The following is a 20,504-nucleotide window of genomic DNA, read 5'->3' as shown; positions in this document are numbered from 1 at the left end:
CCAAGTACGAAGGCATGGTTTCCTTTATATCTCTGCCTCCTCTCAACCTGACATGAATGGCTATAATCCACTACCCAGATTGGACAGTCTCACTTTGTCTCCTCTCCAGCTGCGATCTTAGGGAAGAAAGGTATTTAGAGCATCTTTAAAGGCGGCAGTGGGGAAGACTGCCTTTAATGGGGTTACAGTAGTTACTCCATAAGGGGAATTGTGACCACAGCAACCTTCTTGGGGAGGTCTTCTTTAGATGTGACCTGAAAGTTACACCCTTACTAGATGCTACTAACTCTTGTCCTGGGGGTACACAGGAGTGCGCATACCCCTAAACATTTTGTGAATCTTCGTACTTTTGTCCATTCACTGTACTTCTTTTTCCCAATTTGAACTATAAAATGTTGATTTTCTTGAGTCAAAGTGAGAGTACCCCTAAACATTTTTTTTTAGAAAAGAAGCACTGTCGTGACTTATATAAATTCATTAATGTAATTTATAGATCACTGTTCCCAGGGGCTAGGGGTATTGTATTAGTTGCAGCTCACCCAGTTAAACTAAAATCCTGTTTTTCTCTGTTCACCCTGTGCCTGTTCTCAAAGTTAATTTGGATTTGAAATATCCAAATATACCCCGAACATGAAAGCATGTAGGGGAACTCTAGAACTGAAGAAAAGCTAGAGAGAATGCATGTATTGTATCCACAAGGGAGTCAAAATTTGGATTTTTCTTTTTAAAGGTGCAGAATGTAATGGAATTGGTTTTGGCCAATGATTTGCACCAAACTGTGCCATCAACAGCAGGTGGGAAGCAGATGCATGATCCTCAGTACGGCAGTTTAAAGCAATTATTCTGCCCTTGTCCTGAACTTAAAATGGAACACGTGAAAACTGAAATTTTCCAAAGCACCTCTCTCTCTTTCTATCGGATGCTAGATTATGAGATTCGTAAAATGACAAGTCCCTAATTTGTCTCAGTAGGGAAGTTGATATGGAGAGCCCTGCCAGCTTAGATCTGTTCTTGACCTTTCCCCACAATTCACCAAGTTCTTCTGAGCCTGTGTTGTTATCTTAAACTTGTAAAGCTTCAGATGCCATTCCACTGTTAAGCAGTGCTTCATTTCCCAGAGATAAGCAGCTAGTATATTTTTAACTCTCTCAAAATAATGAAATGAATGTTGCAATAAAACCCCTCCATTTAGAATAAAATAGGAAGGGCAATAAGGTGTCTGTGTGAACGGGATACAAGTGGTTGATATTACATGCCACCTGATGTCTGTGTCCCTTCTGAAATGAGATGTGCATTAGATACCCTTTTTGTAATTGAATGTTGTGATCTGTGAGTTGGAAGAATAAGATCTCAGGAACGAGCAGGGACAACAGACTGTGACAACAGTAAATCGCAGTGAGCATGACAGCTGTGACCTGTGAATGCTTTAGGCAGGAAATGCCTTTCATCACTTGCCCATGGCTTCAGAAAGCCAAGCTTGTTAGCAGCCTCTTCTTTCCTCAAACAGAAATGTGTGCAAACACAGTATAAAGCCACATTAAAATAAACGTTATACTTCAGGGCTGATGGCAATGTTTGTGGTTACGTCAAGAAGACAGCCATAAAGCAATATCAAAATCTACTCTACGTCCATGAAATATACATTGACATATCAAATTGTAATAGAACAGGTGTAATGTCTAGCACAGTGCTACATTGTTTATTTGATTGGCTTGTGCATTTTTGAAATATAGTAAATTTGGGGGTGGGACAGAGTGCTGTTTCCATAGGCATATTCAATGAGAATACATTGCCTTTACGCAACAGAAAATTTATCCCAACTAGTTGCTGCAAACAATGGGATGTGTGTTTGTTTCTGTAATACACGTAATATACAAGTTCCTCCTGTGCCTGACGTTGTTTTATTTTGGAAGGATTGTTTCACACCTTATGTTTAGCATATGTTTACTTAAAAATGGAATGCATGCATCAGACATAGGTGTGTAATTGTTAATACAATAGGGCAGTCAGAATTAACCAAAGGATTTTGCTTAGGTACTTGCGATGGCAGGGGCTCCTTGCTATGCAATATGTGAAGTGCCACTTAAGGTAGCATTCTGGCTACTTTGTTTGTTGGCATCTGTCTGTCTTGAGAGACAATGGAGTATGCCTCTGGGGGTGAAGTCAAGCCACTGAAGAATCACAGTGCCTGCTGTGGCTGCAGACTGGTAACGCATAACTGCTGCCTCTCGCATTGTTTTTGCTGTGTTAGTAGCACCAAAGTGACTCTCTGGGGTGCAAGCCTGGGCAGTGTGTATGGAGCAATATGTTTGGCACCAGCTTGGCTGCAGGACGTGTCGGATAGAGGCGTACAAGGAACCATCCAACTTGAAATGCATTTTGTGATATGACACGGAAGCTCAGTTACTCAACAACAACAACAACAACAAGAAACTGGAAAACACAATGGTTTGTGTAACCATAAACAGTTGGTCGGATCCAGACCAACAAATCCTAGTCATGGGCTGCTCCAACTACCTCCCCCCCCCCGGACTACTGAGCTACACACCATAGCTATATCAGAGTTGTATCAGACGAAGGTCAGTTTCAACACTGTTTGTGGGAGCTTTAATCAGGTGTCCAGTGGCTCATGCTATTATTATGTAACACGACGTTGGAGTGAAAATACTGTGGGTGATTTGACCAGGAGTGTAATACTGGCTCCTGGCCCACAATACTTTCCCTCCATTATAATGATGCTTGCAGAATAAGAGATGCATGCTTACGTAGTGCCTTGTTCATTGAAAAATGGAGATACTCCCCACCCCCCAGGGGACACTGCTAATTACCCTACCAAGCACCACCACCCCAAGTCTCACCAATGACTATATTGGGTTTTTTGGGGGGAAGTCACTGTTTCCCAAGGCTCAGGAGTTGATTTTTGAGACTTTATTGTCAGAAGATTCTTTTAAAATGTAAGAGACCTAAAGACATTCTTTCCTGGTAAAGAAATAAGTTGCGGAAGAATTGGCAAATGGCTTTTAATAGCTGACATGTACTGTTTAATATATTACCATTATTCTCCTCCAGTAGTTAATGGTAGACTGCGGGAGACCAGAGCCATTGATTTTGTTACAGGTGCCAACATAGATTCATCTGGTGTGAGCTGGCTTTAGGAAGCCTTTCTAAAACTATTAAATATAAAAGAAAGCAAAGCTAAGCAAACATTAACAAGACATTCTATGTTATTAAATCATTATACAATTATAGAACTGTAAAATTGCATGAAACAGTATGTTATGGTTTGTTGTAAGCCATGAGTTCTATAGTTTTGCAAGTGACCTTCTATTCTTTTCTTTTTTTACTGAAGCTTATGAATTAATTAAAAATATCCTTATGAGTTCAGTAACTGCCTTCGTTCTGCACTGCTTCCCAAAGTATTTTCCACAGTCTCAAATGTCCTCTTTTTCACATTTTTTCTTGACATGGATACTGTAGAGCAGTATATTGGGGAATCTTTGGCATCTGGTCTTGCCAGGCCTCGGAGATTGGTCCACCAGACTGTTTTGGGCAAATGACACCCACATTTTCCAACACCTGAGGCATAGGTACGAGGTATGCTGGGTGTGCCCAGGCACACCCTAATGTCTCTTTTAAAAAGGGAAAGTGTCTGTCGCCTAAGTGAATGTTTTTGAACTGGCAATGTGAAGGACACCTAGTGTTTGGAAAAGCAGTGAGAACACAGCAGTGCCCTCTTGGCAAGAGGTCAGCATACTTTTTCAGCAGGGGGGCGGTCCACAGTCCCTCAGACCTTGTGGGGGGCCAGTCTCTCTCTCTCTCTCTCTCTCTCTCTCTCTCTCTCTCTCTCTCTCTCTCTCTATATATATATATATATATATATATATATATATTAAAAAGAACAAATTCCTGTGCTCCACAAATAACCCAGAGCAAAGCACACATTCTAATGTAAAAACACCAGGCAGGCACCACAAATAACCCAGAGATGCATTTTAAAGAAAAGGACACATTCTACTCATGAAAAAAAACGCTGATTCCTGGACTGTCTGCAAGCCGGATTGAGAAGACGATTGGGCTGCATCCAGCCCCCGGGCCTTAGTTTGCGTACCCATGCTCTTGGCTGTATCTGTTTTGTGTGTGCTGCAGCAGCACCGGTAGCAGTGGAAAGTTTATTTTGGTGCGCACAGCATGTGTGTTTGTGTTTGCTCCCTTTGTGTAGGAGGTCAGCCGGGGGGTGGTTGGGTTTGCCTGGGGGGGTGACTCAAAAGCTATAAAGCATTAAGTAGTGACCAGGGGACATGTGTGTGGAGATGGGCTTCTTGGCTGGGATCTTTCAGAGTATGTTCCTGTGTCTCCACCTCTTCTTTTTATCCCCTCCCCCTTTGCCCACCTATGACATGACGTCATATATGAAGTCAAGCATGGGAAACTTCCAAATTTTGGAATAAAAATATTGGTGCTTTTTAACTTTGGTGCCTTTTTCTGTCTTTCTGCACATAGCAACAGAAAAGGTACTGAATTAAAAAGGCAGCAAAAGTTTGACACAACAGAAGAATCAGGAGAACACTCAGAGTGAATTTGAGCTGGCCAGTTCAAATGACCTCCCTCTGTAAGGGCTTTTTGTAAGCACCAATCAGTTGCACTATGGAATTTCGTTTATTGCATGTTTTAATTTTTGTAAGCTGCTTTGAGACCCAAATGTGGTGAAAAGTAGAGATGATGTTGGTGATGATGATGATGAAAACAGTCTTAGATCACAAGTATCCCCCAAGCTATGCAACGTTTCCTTTAAGGGAAATGGAGCCTACCCAGAATGGGCACCATACAAGCATGGTCCTGTATCCCATAATTTGTAAGCCTCAGACTAACAGTCAGTCAGTCTTTAAGATCACTTGGAAGTGAAAGGTAAGCTACTTGTGGCTTTTTTTCACTAGTTTGCCAAATTCTTGTGATACATACTTCTCCACTTGCAGTAGCAAGCAGGATTCTGTCCCGTACAGCAGGCAGGGGTCAGGTGGCTTACAGCAGTGTTTCTCAACCAGTGTGCCTCCAGATGTTTTGGGACTACAACTCCCATCATTCCTGACCACTGGTCTTGTTAGCTAGGGATGATGGGAGTTGTAGTCCCAAAACATCTGGAGGCACACTGGTTGAGAAACACTGGCTTACAGGACCAGAGGAAAAACAGATAATCATTCATTGGAGACATCTTGGTTATAATCTAGTAGTTGCGCTACCCAAGGCAAATTCAGCAAGTTGGATGAATCCATCAGAAGGGTTTACAGAGGGATTGCTTAGCAGTCAAAAGTTATTGTGCTTTATATTTTTTCAAAACTTTACCCACCATTTGGACTGCGTGGAATTTTAAAAAATGTAAATAGCACAAGACTGGAAGAAATCAGAAGCACTGGAAATAGAATTTAATGGATCCCATAATTTCCCACAATGTAGGTCCCTAGGTCCATGCATCTAAGCCCATTTATTATATGTGTGCAAAAGTTATGTGTGATAAACTAATTGACTACATTTTTATTCCTTTTTCTTTTTACTATATTTTCTTTTTACTATATATATTTTCTTTTTACTATATATATATTTTATTCTAGTTCTTTAAAAATGTAAAGTCAATATTTTACTAAATCCACCCTTTCCCTCACAATTTTCCACAAGAATGACAGTTTTTGCAGTTTTGATAAAGACAGAAAATTGAGAGAGATTGCATATTATTGATTGGAGGAATTATGGAGCAAGAGTATGAAAAAGAGACTTGAGGAATTAAATTAATTAGACTCTTACCTATGCTCAGTTCACTTGCATTTCTATTAAGGTTAAAGGGTGTTTCACAAATGAACTGATAAGCTGCGTTTACAAAGCGCTCTCTCATAGATTTCCTCCTGGTTCATCTTATTATATGACAATAATAAAACTCATTATCTCCTTTGTTTCAGTCATAATTGTGTTGTGTTGCCCTATACATTTCTTCTGCTGTCTCCATATTATAATTTGTTCTATAAAGGCATACATAAATATGATAAACAAATTAAACTCTTAAAATAAATTAATTTTCTATGCAACGCTATTCAAATCTTATATGCTCACTGGATTTCACTTTAATGAAGCCCTTCAGAACACAGCAAGCCAAACAGTAACATTGCCTGGGTTCTTCAAGCACCAGCACTGTAATCCTAAACTTAGCTGTTGAGATCCTGGACGAAAAGGCACTGTGAAAAACAAAATAAAGAAGAATCTATGCTAACATGGTCAATTTTCCTATAGCGTTTTTTAAAAATAAAAGAAAGCAAACAAGTAGAATATACCTAAATTCCTCTCATTGGCCTGATTCTGGTCGCATGACAGTGAGGTGATAAAGACCATGCAAAATTCTGCCAGTGGCGGAGAGCAGGCGGGGGGGGGGGCTGGTGCGCGTCCTGAGGGCATGGTGCACCACCCACAGGGGCGTGGCACACGTCCTGGGGGTGTGGTGACCAGCGTGGGTGGGGGGGGCAGCCACGATGGCACCCCACCACCACCCCGCATTCCTCTTCCTCCACCACTGAACTCTGCGCCTTGTTTTTTGCACGTGCGGCATGCATTGGGTTTGTATAAATGGAGGCATTAATTTAAAATTAAAATTGAGATCTGTCAGGTAATTCTGAGTGCTTCTTCATTTTCTAGAGGGATGCTCAGTTAACTTTGTCATGCCATATACCCCAAGAGCTGTTAGATTTGTGCCTTTGTTGTAACCCTCACACAGGCTAAACTAGAGTGGTCCAGCCATGGACAGATTACATCTCCAGAACTTGTCAATTTCTTTGAGGTGTGAGAATCAAAATGCCCATTATTCAGATGACGTTCAGTTTGTGATCTGTGAGTGTGAAATGGCTATGGAAGAAAGCTTGCCTCTGTTTGATAGTTCTAATGGGTACAAGACATGAAGGTTCTGAAAATTAAGATGGCTTTACATGGATTTTTGCTTGTATTTTGTGTTATGCAGGAACGAGTTCCAGACAGCCCTTCCCCAGCTCCATCCCTTGAAGAGGGCCGAAGACCTGGTAGCCACCCATCATCTCATCGTAGCAGCAGTGTATCCAGTTCCCCTGCCAGAACTGAAAGTTCTTCAGACAGAATCCGTAAGTTACATTGTGTCTTCTTTTCTCACTTAAAATGGCCACGCTGGCTTTAGGTGTTTCGATTTTGCCAACGAAAACTACCTCTCGGTATTATATTCCCCCAGTGTGCTGCATCAGATGGTGTGATGCTGCCATTTGCAGAACTGATGGAAACTGGTGACATAGGGGATTAAACATGGAGGTGTGAAGTATAGAAGCGTTTCACAAAAAATCAACATTCACTTATCAAACATGCCCAGTTTATGATACGCTAAGCTGGAAAATCTATTTCCGAGTGGGGTCCCCATAACCCCAGTAGAAAGCTGTTGGGCCTCCTTCTACTAGGGAGCGGGGTTTAATACACACACACACACACACACACACACACACACACACACACAGCTATTTCGCATGGAGACAAGGCAATATATTTAATTCTTAGTAACCCCACTTAAGTTTCACCTTCCATTTTCTGCATAGCCTTCTTTTTTTTGTACAAATTTTATTAAAATGTCAACATCTATCTTTTCTAACTGCAAAAGGCAAAATCATCACCATCATCATAATCTCAGCAGAAGATGCAAATGATACCAATTCAGAGCTGCAACCTCCTTACAGCTATTTAAAATATCAGACTTGAAGATGCAATTGCATCCTGAATTGTATGCATGAAGTTGGAAAAATGCATAAAACGCATGGATGACTTTTCACATATTTTCAGGGAACACCAGTCTGCTGAGACAGTTCGCCCTCTGCTTTGATCTTCTTGCTGCAGATCTTCTTACACAGGAAGGTGATGCAGTCTCACACTTTGCCCAACATTAAAGCCCCTTTGCCTCCTTGCTGAACAGCTGATGGGGGACTGAGAGGGCTGGATGAAATCTGGCTGTGGGCTGAATCTGGCTGCTGGTAAGGGGTTTTCCGCCCTTGCACTAAGCCAAACAAAATATAGCAGTCATAGTGTAGGCTACCAAGTGTTTGAAAATACTCTCCCTATTTGTTCATCCCCAGGTAAACCACAAGAAACCAGGAGATTTATCTAGTGCTTGGTGGGTTTCCATATATGTTCAGAGGTGTGCTTAGCAGGTCACAACTTGCATAAACGTGGGCTAGAACAATTTTAAAGAAACTTTAATGCACACTTATATCTTAATGCTGTTATGCTTCACTGTCTTGAAAGAGGCAGTGATTTTGACCGCTACTGCCCAGTTGCAAACACCACCTTTTGAGGGAAGATGTTGAAGAAGTTTGTGGTGGCACAACTGTGAGCACACCTCCCATGTAACTGATTATCTTGACCTATTTCAGTTCGGGTTCAGACTGGTCACCCTTATTGGGAGAAGGGGAAATATGACCCTCTGATTCTTACTTTATCTCTCAGCGACTTCTGCTATCATTGACCATGCTCCTGAAGGACTTGATGTACTATTTTACAGTGGTTCTGATTCTATCTTCAGGGTCAGTCTCAGAGAATAGTGTTGGGTGATTATTTTTCAACCCACTGGCAGTCATGTTGTGGGGTGCTTCAGGGTATCATGCTTTTGCGAGCACTCATTGGGGGATTTGGAGCAAAAGGTCACCAGTATGCCTCAAACAATCTGCTTATGCCTAGGGCTGATGATGCCCAGCTCTGTTCCTCTGTAACGTCTGAATCAGCATAGGCGATGCAAGTTTTCAGCCTTCGCCTAGACTCAGTGGTAATCTGGATCAGAGCCAATAAACTATAAGCCTGCATTATGGCAAGACAGAGGTGTTGTGGGTGAGTCCTGATAATTGGTCAGTTGCCTGCTTTGGATGGGGTTGTGCTGTCCCTGAAGGAGGAGGTTCTTAGTCTGGGGGCTTCCTGGAACTGGCACTTCCTCATAAATAGGCAGAAACGATGTTGTTTGACAAAGCTATCATGAAATTTACTAGTAGTAATATGTTTCTTTTCGGTTTTTTTGTTTTATCTGTTTGGTGCTAGCAGCTGTCCATCAGAATGGCCTGTCCATGAACCAGATGTTGATGGGCTTATCACCGAATGTCCTACCTGGTCCAAAAGAAGGTGACCTGGCTGGCCATGATAGCGGACATGATTCTAAAAGAATGCACATGGAGAAAGGTAGGCAGTTGTTTTAACTCTCTGTTCTGTTGCTGAAAAGGAACAAATATTATACTCCAGGCATCGTTAATACTAGTGATGCTGGTTCTTTGTGTTAATCCTTGTGTTGGTACTCGACTGAAAGCACTGGTGGAGGGGAAAAGGCAGCTTCCTGTCTCTCCCAGAAGATAACATAATTCTTTTTGTGTGTGGGTGTATATGCTCATGTAGTACATTAATTATTTTAATAGGGTAAAAATTAAATTGTTGAAATTATTTAATAATGGCACCATAAAGAGGAGGAAAATGATTTAAATCTCTCAATAAAATGCAGATGTGAAAAATGTAGCCCTTATCTGTTCCATGTCTTAGTGCCTGTTCTTTAGAAATATTTTATTAAGAAATTATTTTATATAATTGCTGTGTGTCTGTAGTTGATCAAAGAAACAGTCGCTTAAAGTCAACCACTATGAGATAACTGTTGATGGCCATGTGTGTGGAAGGAAGAGGGACTAAATTACTTAGCTCCTGCAACTGTTAATAGTGTAAAATGAGACTGGCGGATATCATGTAATTTATTTTAAATTTAATCAGCCATCTGACTGAAAGTGTATGAGCCAGATTAATGTCTATTAGTATTTCTATTGATTAGTGTGCCATCTTCTCATTTGGTTTATATAGACTTGTTCAGTACCTTCCTTCGGCACAGGAAACATTAACCAACATTATTATTATTATTTAAATTAGACAAATACAGACTATGATTTTGTGTACCTGATATATAGATATATAGCAACCTCTGTGGAACTGAAGGATAATGAGATGATAGAGGTTCAACTCAAAGGCGACAGCTTGGTGGCAATGCTATAGTACATCTGCATGGAATTGCTGCAGCAGTAAAGATTTTAAAAGAGGACATATTTTTTGTGGTATCGTTTTAATAGATACAAAAGGTTCCCAGCTCTGTCCTGTGCAACTACTGTGAGATATGGGAAGTGAATTAAAATCTGGACACTTCCATTCTGGACAGGTGGCATCTTTAATAAGATTACACTAAAAATTAATGAGAACAACATTTCTTTTATACAAATCATTAATTTTGGTTCATTGCGCACACAACCTGTTATGGCTTCTTGCATGTGCCCCACTTAGACCCTCCAAACAATATCCATGCTGAGAGTGCAATATGAACAGACCTGTTTTTGAATTTTGAGGGGATCTCTCTCCCTGCCCCTCCTCCAGCCTGTTCAAGTTTTTGGTGTAAATGTGCATGCATGCCATCTTCTTAAATTTCAGTAGACTCCCTGTGAAACAGTTGGAAATTTTGCATTATTTCCATTAAAAATGGAACTTGTTAATGGTTCTTAAAAGTGTCCCAAATGTATATCATTTTTCAGTAATGAGCTTAACTAGATGAAATTGCTGAGTTCTTTTTCTTCTGCAGTAATTGTTTAGGTCACAGCCTTCTTTGGTCCCCCTTCCTTCATCCAAACACCTCCCCACACCCTCTCTCTTTCTGGCTACTGGATTAGATGTAAATATTCATGGGTTATCTAGATTTATAGGGTATACTAAATTAAAAATTGTTTTTTGTCATGACTGCATTTATCAAATCTCCTGAGCCAGCCCTGCAACTTTTAGGCCAGGCTTACCTGTATTAAAACAAGCAATTTCACTTAGATATTTGCAGAGATAGTAATTATCTGTTTGCATCATTATGGACCTGCAGTTCAGATATGCAATTTTGTTTCTGACCACCTTTAATCATTCAAAATCATTAATCATTATTACAAGTGGAGAAACAAATGCAAACAAAATAGATTCAGGCATTTATATTTTTAGGATGGAAAATGCCTTGTTTGCATCCCTTTTCTATTTTTTTAAAATAAAAACCATGGAATTTTGAGCCTTAGTCATTAAGCGTTTGTGTTTTCTTCCAAGACATATTTGTGCTAATCCATCAATCAGAGCTAAAATGACTTTTAATAATTACAACCGTGAGATGTTTCAAAACCTCCTTTTGAAGTTGCCTCTCCTATCCATGCTTCTCCTCCTCCTTTTTTATTCAAGTATTCTTAAATTTCAGAAAAGGGACAATTTATAATCTGCAGTATGTTAAAAAAAATTGTTTAAGACAGTAGGCATAATAGTGAAATATAGTTCAGGAGAAAAGTATTCTATTATCACCTTCACATCTCCTGAAGTAGGCAAGGTTTTTGCTGATTTGAATGATTTTACGAAAATGTTTTTTTCTCCTTTACATTTAAAATTGTTATTATCCAGTCACACTGAGTCAAAGATACCTGTGGATTTTAACCAGTTAAATAGGTGGTTTACAGAAGTGTATTTGTTTCATAATTTTTTTGTTAGTAGATTCCCCTGCAATTAAATCTTAAGTATATCACACCAGTTCTAGGCTGTTGCTCACATGTACCTGTGTCAGATCTCCAAGCTGAGCTGCCCCTGTCATTAGAAAGCATGATGTAAGCATCTCAGGGGGCAGATTTTGAGATATGATTGCGTAGCAAGCTGCCACGTCGTATTATCATATGCTCACCGCCATAAGGAGCAGAATCATTTGCTGGGATTCTCGGCCTTCAGGAGTGGCTGGTTTGGGGCCATGTTGCTCTCTTGAATTGACTTCCCAATGCCACACATCAAGAGGGGGAGCGGCAAGGCAGTCGGGAGCTATGAATGGTGCAAGTACAGTAGGGAAGCCAATCCAATGTTCCCAGCACTGAGCCCTCACCATGCTGAGCTCCGCACTGACTTGCCCCCCTCCTTCTCAATAACTCACCGCGTTCCACAGCCTTGTGAAATCAGAACAACACAGGCCCGTGTGCAGGACTCCCCCCCCCCCGGGTGCTACCATCCACCACGGCCCAAGGATACCTTGGTATAATTGTCCATCTGCAACTAAGTAGTGTAATCAATTGTAGATGCCGGGAGAATCTTTTAAGAGTTCTATGCATTGCTCCGTGCATTGGAAATGCAATTTATTGTCCTTATGTATGTGGCGCTGTCTAAACCACTGAGCCTTAGGGCTTACTGATTGGAAGGTCGACAGTTCGAATCCCTGCGACGGGGTGAGCTCCCGTTGCTCAGTCCCTGCTCCTGCCAACCTAGCAGTTCGAACGCCCGTCAAAGTGCAAGTGGATAAATAGGTGGTGGGAAGGTAAACAGTGTTTCCATGCGCTGCTCTGGTTCGCCAGAAGTGGCTTAGTCATGCTGGCCACATGACCCAGAAAAACTGTCTGCGGACAAACACCAGCTCCCTCGACCTATAGAGTGAGATGAGCACACAACCCCAGAGTCATCCACGACTGTACCTAATGGTCAGGGATACCTTTACCTTTTTATGTACTTATTTCCTTTAATTTTTCACTCTTTGGTACACTGTCAGTATCTGCAAAAGTTATTTAAATTAAAGTGGAGACCATGTGCATATTAGACATCAGTAATCGTCAAAACAGCTATCTACTTTTTAGGTTTCTGGTATAGCCTGTATTAGATATTACTTATTATTCTTACTGTATTAGATAGTAATTAGAGCCTGGATGGCCCAGTTGGTTAGAGTGTGGTGCTGATAATGCCAAGGTTGCAGGTTCGATCCCCGTATGGGACAGCTGCATATTCCTGCATTGCAAGGGGTTGGGCTAGATGATCCTCAGGGTCCCTTCCAACTCTACGATTCTATGATTCCATAATTTAAAAATACTGCCAGACAGAAAATATGCAGTGCCATAGTGGTAGTTTAGGCGTTATTGCAAATCATCAGCAAAACAATGTTCATGGGAGAATGAATATTGGATCTAAATTGTATAATTTTGAAAACTTCCCCGACCACCATATTTTTACAGAGATACTGCACTTAATAGGGTAATAACACACACACACACACACTTTTATCTGCATCTGTTTATATTTCCTAAAATGGCATCAATGGTAAACGAACCCTGAATGTCACTCTTTACTTTATACTGAATATTTTTGAGATTCTAATCAGAAGGATCTTTCTTAGCTTAAAATTGTATAATGGTTTAACTTCCAGGTTAAGGGGGCGGGGGAGAATAATCACAAACTTATTAACAATTGATATTTAAAGCCAGAACTCGGTGGATTTTTTGTTTTGAGATTTTTTCCCCTCAACAACCAATAATATGCTGTTATAGACTATTAACAATACTTGATTCAGATGCATCTTATCATAAACCTTCAGTTTAAAATCCCAGAGAATTCCCTTTGTTTACGCAAATAGACCTCATGTGAGCCTAGAGAGGCATAATGGAATTCTACATAACTAAATCAAAATATGTCCTAAGGCAAAAAGTATTCCTGAATACACAAAAAGGAAAAAAGAAAGAAACTTCAGTGCTTTTAATGACTTATTATCTCATCCCTTTCTTCCGTTTCCTGTTAAGAATCTCAGCAAACTATTTTGCTACCGTAATATCTCCAACTAATTCAGCATATCTGCACACAGTCTTCTGATAGTAACACACAGTCTTTACTCAGTGAGTAAAGAAAATATTAATAGCAGGATGACTCCAGAAATAACCTTGGAGGTTATTTGAATTAATAAGACAGCTCAATCTTCTAAATGCATGATAATTACTTTTACCTTGCAGTCCTATCCCAGGGGCTATAGTAAGCATCAGATCTCCCTCTCTGAGGGCAGAGAACTTGTGATATTGGATACCCCCTTCTTCACCTCTGTGTAGTAACTTCTACACTGTGTACCCTACCATTGAGTCAAATAGAGTGTGGGCCAGGGCGGACCCAATCATTCCTCCCCCCAATGCTTTGAAGGCGGGGGGAGGCGGTGAGGGAGCTATGTCATGCCAAGAGCTGGTGTGGTTCAGTATGCTTCCTTCCCAGTGAAAACAATGGCAATAAATGGTTACTACTGTTTGTTACCTATATCTGATTGGATAAGGCGTGGGCATTGATTTTATACTTTTTGAAAGATGGTACCCTCCTCCCCCCCCCTTTCTATGTACAAAGCACTCTTCCCCTGTGGGTCAGGGCTACAGAAAATGAAAACAAGTATCGTGAGCAAGGTGGCCATACCATTTTGCTATCCCTGTGACATGACTATAACACAATTTTTTTGTTAGCTGGGAGAATACTCCAGACTCCCTGCTGCCATCGCTGGGGCTCTGCAGAGTGGCAGAACCACTGCTGCATTTGTTGCCCAGCTGCTCAAAGTGGCAGAAGATGGAGGGCAGGCAGCTATAGCCTGATCCCCACACCAGCTCCAGGCTGGCACAAGTAGGAGTTCTGCATCAGGCCCAATGCCAGCTGGCACAAGTTAGGAGAGCAGCTCAGGATCTAGTAGATCCCAGGCCAGCTCAGCCCCATGCTCTGAACACCCCATTTCAGGGCTTTTGACAAGGCCCCACTGGCATCAATACCACCAGTGGGCCACTTGCCCTTTTGGCGAGTGGAAGGGGTAGGTCTTCACCAGTGGAACACTGGTGAGAGGATAGCTGCCCCCTCAGAAGCAAGCAGAAGGAAGCCTCTGCTCAGCCTACCCCCCACACCCACCCCCTCGGCCTGGCATAAGGGGTTATGGGATTGCAACCTACATTCATAGATGTCCTTTGAACTGCCAAAACTTCATGCTGTACAATTTAAAAACAAAGAAACCAGCATGCCTCTAGCTTGCTAACCCTGGCACATTGTTCATCACTCATAGATCACATTCAAACACAGCTTTGTCCATGTCTTTGCTATGATGAGGTTCTCATATGTATATGCCACATTCCAGTTCTAAATAAACTATAGAGAGAGAGTTTATACACTAGTTTTGTGTGCCCATGGAAGCCTTGGGGAAAAAAAGTATGGATGGGTGGGACCATGAACATACAGCACAGTTCTCTTCCAGGAGAAGATGTCATAAGTACTAGCATATATATGGAGAGTTGACAGGGCAGGTGGGGGGGAGGATCAGAAAAGAATCAGCTACTGTAGATAGCTTTCTAGATGCTCCCTTCCCACCTTTATAGCTACCTGTGAGCTAGACAGGAAAGTTACAGAGATAGCCACATGGCGGCTGATTTAAATCTCCAGAAGTCTATCCTTTATTCTTGAAGGATTAGCAGTTCCTTGCATGCAAGGGGATTTGTCACAGAAACTGAATCCACTTTTCAGTTGTCTTAAGAGACATTTGGGAGGATGTATTTTCTTGAACAGTCATTTATGCAACATATTTTTCTGCAGAACCTTTCTGCAGATCTTTAGATTTATTTTAAGGTCTAATAAATGGCATTCACCAAGAGGAAGTTTTTCATTTGCTTATTCACAGATTTACTGGTAGAAATCGGGTAGATACTCATCTGAACCTAGGCTATGATGAGATAATTAGCTGGATGAATAGTTTTGTGACTCAACCCTGTGTGGTATCTGAGTAAGAAGGCAGAATAGCTGCATGCTACAAAGCTCAGTAGATTTCTATCAACTGTATACATCTGAATGGGCTTTTAGGATTATGAATTTCAAAAACCACTACAAATAAAACATAACATAACCACACTACAGCAACCCAGTGTCTTCTCCAGAGAGACTCATTTTTGTAGCATGTGAAGGATTTTATTTGGGGAGATAATTTGTTAGCAAAGGAAAATTCATTTTGAGGAATTGCATCATAGTGGAAATAGGCTTTCTTGAAATGTTCTCTAATATCTACATTTCCTTACTGTCCTTGCTTGTTCACATTTACACAAACACTACAGCCTTTCACTGGGCTAAATGCTTCCATGCTCTTGTTCCCAACATTATGTTATGGGTTAAGAAACACAGTAATAGCTCCCCAGTCTCCCATGCTTGGAGCAGTTTAAATCCCTCCATCAAGTTGATGGAATGATTTACTATATTGTTTCAAGTCGTGTTCTTCCATGTAAAGTTGAGGCAGGGGTTTAACCACACGTAACCGAACCAACTTTTGTTTGTTAATTCACTGTTCAGAATCTCGGGGTCAGCACCCTAATATAAGCCATTTAAATGCATTATCAAATGCAAGCAATTTGCCCTATAGATCATCATTACTATAACTTTGCACAGGAGCTGTTTCAAAGCCTTTTTGGGAGGTTTCGTTTCCCCCTTAAAAGTTCACTTAAATAGCCAGAACTTTTAATTAATGAATGTTGGTCTGTGTTTACAGAAATGCATCTTGCATCTGATAATCAGGCCGTTTTTGGATACTTTGTGAATGAAACTTTTTGAACATTTTTTGGATCACCATTGTTACCAGTATCTTATGGAACAGGTTCAGAATATTAAGCAAGTACAATTGTTTTAACTACTGTGAAATTGACATATGAAGCTGAAAACCAAAAGTACCTTTCATGGGATTTTAAACACTATTTTCCTCCATATGCCATCCCAATTATTATTTAGATATTACATTCCTAATTTACTGTTAAGGTTGATTAGAATTCAAGCCTCTCAAAAGCATGCACCAAAGGTCTTGGGCTGTGGAAAACATTTTTATAAAATAATCCATTAATGCAGAGGAGTGCAACTAAATTAGTTAGCAATTTGCTGAGCATGAATTAATGAACAGAGCTTCTCCCAGCTCCCAGAGTTGTAATTTTCATAATAACCTCAGACCTTTATTTGGCAGGTTGTTTAGTTTTTTTCGTTTGAAGGTTTTCATTAGTCTAATGAGGACTATGCAAGGGCGAGCAGTCAGCACAATTTACATGGGGAAGCTATCATAATAAATGAAGCAATTTGAATAACACGCAAGGGTTTATGCAACAAGATAAGAAGAGATTGTAGAGCGAGATTTAGAGGTAACCAATACATTAGACCAACTAATAACTGAAGTAATCCCAATAAAAGGCTTAAGCGAAAGGAATGAAATTAATGATATATACAAAACTGTAATGATATGATACATGATTCATTAGATTAATAAAATAAGTGTTCAATTGTTTTTAGTGCTTTTAGTCCAAGCTTTGTTTGTCTTGGGCACTTTAATTAGGATTGTTCACTGGATCCACTTGGCTTAGTTAAGTTTTAGACTATGGCTGTTTTTTAATGATATTTCTTTCTCTTCTTATTTAATCTTTATAGCCCTGATAGTCATTGAATTAATTATATGCAATATATTCTGTATGGAGATGCTTTTTTAAAAGTAATTGCTTACAGCTCTACCTAAGTGGTGATTAAACTTTAGAGATGAATGCAAAATATCTGTTAGTTAATTCTTCAAAAAGCATACTCACGCTTTAAAATTAGGAAAAATAAACTTGTTTTTTGGTGTCCTTTATTTGACTTTTTTTTGTAGGATGCACACTCTGTTTTAAAGCATGTATGCTTTAAGAATATGGGCTCATTTATATTTTTAAAAGTTTCCTAAAACATTGGTACATATATGTTTGCACACAACTTTCTTCTGTGTAAATGGGTGACTAATATGCTAAAAACTAAATATTTTCCTCTTGGTATAGTGATGAGTTTTCCCCTTGAAAGATGTGCATTTTTGTTCCTTCAGCAAACCTTTTTTAAACAAACAAACCTAAACACATATTCCAACTCAGTCATTGAAAAGTCTGCCACGACCTTCAGTGGGCCAGGGCAGTACCGGTAGATCAAGCCAGCAGAAGTTGATGTGTTGCCAGACTGAGTAGTTGGATGAATTCCCAATCCAGAACATTTGAATGATTTTTTTTTTAAAAAAAAATTCTGCTTTCCTTTTTTCTCTTGATTCCCATCACTTAACCTTATGACGTGTTTGGGTATATCCAGATTACTAGAAATGCTGAACCCCGAATTTGGCAGACAGTATACTTTGAGATCATTTTTGTGGGTTGTCGTTAAAGGTCCAACATTCGAGGGACTCCGTGCTGCCACCAAGTGTCTCCTCAACCTTTAGCTGCAACAATTCCATGCAGGTTTCAAAGCAACGAGAACTACATGCTTATCAAAACACCTTGCACTAAGGCTGCTTTGTCATACAGCAGTAAAACATAAACAGTAGAATAATTGGAATCCAGTGGAACTGTGTGAGGGACAAGCGTTAGATCCTGTTAAAGGAGTTATTTACCAATAGTGCCTTTGGAAGCACCTTGCCGGTAAGTTGTCACATTAATAGTAATGTGTGTCAGATAGAAAGTGCTCGAGAGACTAAGTGGGTGTAACAAAAATAAGAGTGAAACATCAGACCCCCCCCCCCCCCCCGGAATGTAACTGGAATAGAGAAAACAGTATTACGGTAAATTGTCTTACAGTTGCAATCCTATAAAGTATGAGTATGTATAACTGCAGGCTTTGTGGTGCAAATGTTATCCTTTATACTGAGCCACAAATACTTTAATACCAGAATCCTGTACACACTTAACTAGGAGTAATCCCGACTGTCTTCCAAGTAGGGATTTGTAGGACTGCCCGGTTAATGAACCTCTGGTAACAGCAGTAATATAAAGCATAATATCCGTTGTCTTGGGCCTGTAACCTCTTTCCTGAGTCCCAATCATTGCTTTTTAATGGGTGTTTTATAAATCTTACAATAGACAGTGACGGGTGTGATAACTTTCACATCTTCTGAAAAACAAAACTGGAAATTTTTTATTTTATTTTTTAAAAAAGAAAGCATTCAGTTATTAATAAAAAGATTGCTGTTTGGCATAGGATCTCTGAATTTGGTTGTGATATAGTCAAGGAATCTGATATACTTTATATTTTGTTGCATTACAGGAATTATGATGTCATGTTGGTCAAGAGGACACACACTCACACGAACCCATAGATAGTGCTGATCTGTAACATGATCAATATCTGATTTTAATGACAGTGAAGCAGCCTGGTGATATCTATTGCCATAATCACCCACATATAATACCCTTCCTAAGCAGTATGTGACAAAAGGCATTTGTAATTATATTTACTTCTGAAAGATTATGGCTCATAGTTAAACCAAGAGAGGCATCCTGTCATTTTCAGAACCCGTTAAATGTGACAGAATCTATTTTTCTGCCAACTTGTGAAGACCAGGCAGAGAGCAAATTTGCTGTGGTCAGCTAAGTGTAACCACTGAGCAGGAAAGTGAATTTAATAATGCATTATTGTTCTTCACTGAAGGTGAACTGTTACAGTGCCTTTGTTATAGCAGACTTTGCCTCTGCTAAGGTTTCCAGATGCCGTGCAGATTACCTGATTAAAATCTCTAATGCATGATAAAATATACCATGTAGGCTTTTATATTAACATAAATGCGTCAGTTTTCTGGAGGACTACTGACACTAAAGCTAATTGGAAATATTTACTACTACACTATATAGTGCATATTACAAATAAGGTTTTAGTATATAGAAGGCTAAATGATAAAGAACCTTGGATTTACAAGGCTTATAACTACAGTGTGCTTTTTCAGGTAGTAATGTAATGAGAGCAAATCTCAAATGGTTTATGATGGCATTTCAAGCCCTTGCGCCGAGACTCAGTGCTCCTGTTCTATGTTGATCATAGACAGACATTGTGCACTAGGGAAAAAAACCATGCTTGTTTGTATTTGTTTTTTTATTTTTGCTAGCTACTTTTCATCTTCTTATCAAATCCTTAATTATTCCTCCTCAGCTCAAGTCTTCCCCTTTTAAAAGTTAATTATGTTCTACTTCCCACTAAAATCCAAGGATTCACCTTGTGATCATCTGACTTCATATATTTCTCTTTTTCTTTTTATATTTGAAAGTCAAATGGATTTCACCCAAGTTAAAATGTGTTGTTTAACAAAAAATGTACTGTCTCCTGTCCCAGAGTGCTGGAAAGATTAATTAAGTAGCAGTAAAGCATTATGAGTATATACAGAGTGAAAAAATACCATAAATCTTTTGTGGGGTGTTGGGGTCTGACTGTGGGGTCTCCTCCACACAAACTGTTGATTTGCTTGCACACAGTTCACACGGTATGCAGTACCCTCTTTTTACTGAGCATTCGTTCTGATTTGTTTATGGGGAAATTATATGCTCATGCATCCTGATTTGCTTGTGGTTATACAGCTTCCTGTGAATCAATCATTTATCCCATGCTTTTTAGTGCATTTTCCCTTCACTTTCCTAACTGCAAAAACCACAGATTTTTTTTTACGGGTTTGTTGCAGTTCAGCAACAGAATGCTGTAATCCAGCACCTGCAAAGTACTGACAGTCTGGGGTGACCTGGGTCTTGCACTGTTTCCCAGCAGTGATACTTAATCCAGTTCATTGCAAGTCAAGCTACTGTTTAAGAACGCAGCTGCATTCACATGTTTAAAAGCAAGCAAGGTAAAATATATCATGGGAATGCTTTATCATGTGTTGTTTCTGTCCTGTT

At 39.9% G+C, this 20,504-nt stretch overlaps 1 protein-coding gene across 8 annotated transcripts in view; it reads left to right on the top strand.

Moving 5' to 3' along the window:
* The window catches only part of DACH1 (dachshund family transcription factor 1), a 336,068-nt gene that overhangs the window by 232,810 nt on the left and 82,754 nt on the right, over positions 1-20,504 (top strand). For 5 of the 8 annotated variants that reach the window (XM_060273322.1, XM_060273316.1, XM_060273315.1 and 2 more), the window contains 3 exons: positions 6,995-7,130; positions 7,831-7,902; positions 9,076-9,210. In XM_060273322.1, the coding sequence (XP_060129305.1) occupies positions 6,995-7,130; positions 7,831-7,902; positions 9,076-9,210 (343 nt within the window). Of the gene's footprint in view, positions 1-6,994; positions 7,131-7,830; positions 7,903-9,072; positions 9,211-20,504 lie in introns of all 8 variants that reach the window. The other 3 variants (XM_035114319.2, XM_060273319.1, XM_060273318.1) reach the window with 2 other exon arrangements.

This window comes from Zootoca vivipara, chromosome 4, assembly GCF_963506605.1.
Source record: "Zootoca vivipara chromosome 4, rZooViv1.1, whole genome shotgun sequence".
Lineage (NCBI taxonomy): Eukaryota > Metazoa > Chordata > Lepidosauria > Squamata > Lacertidae > Zootoca > Zootoca vivipara.
Note: the sequence above shows the minus strand (reverse complement) of the source record. Positions and strands in the feature narration are given on the sequence as shown.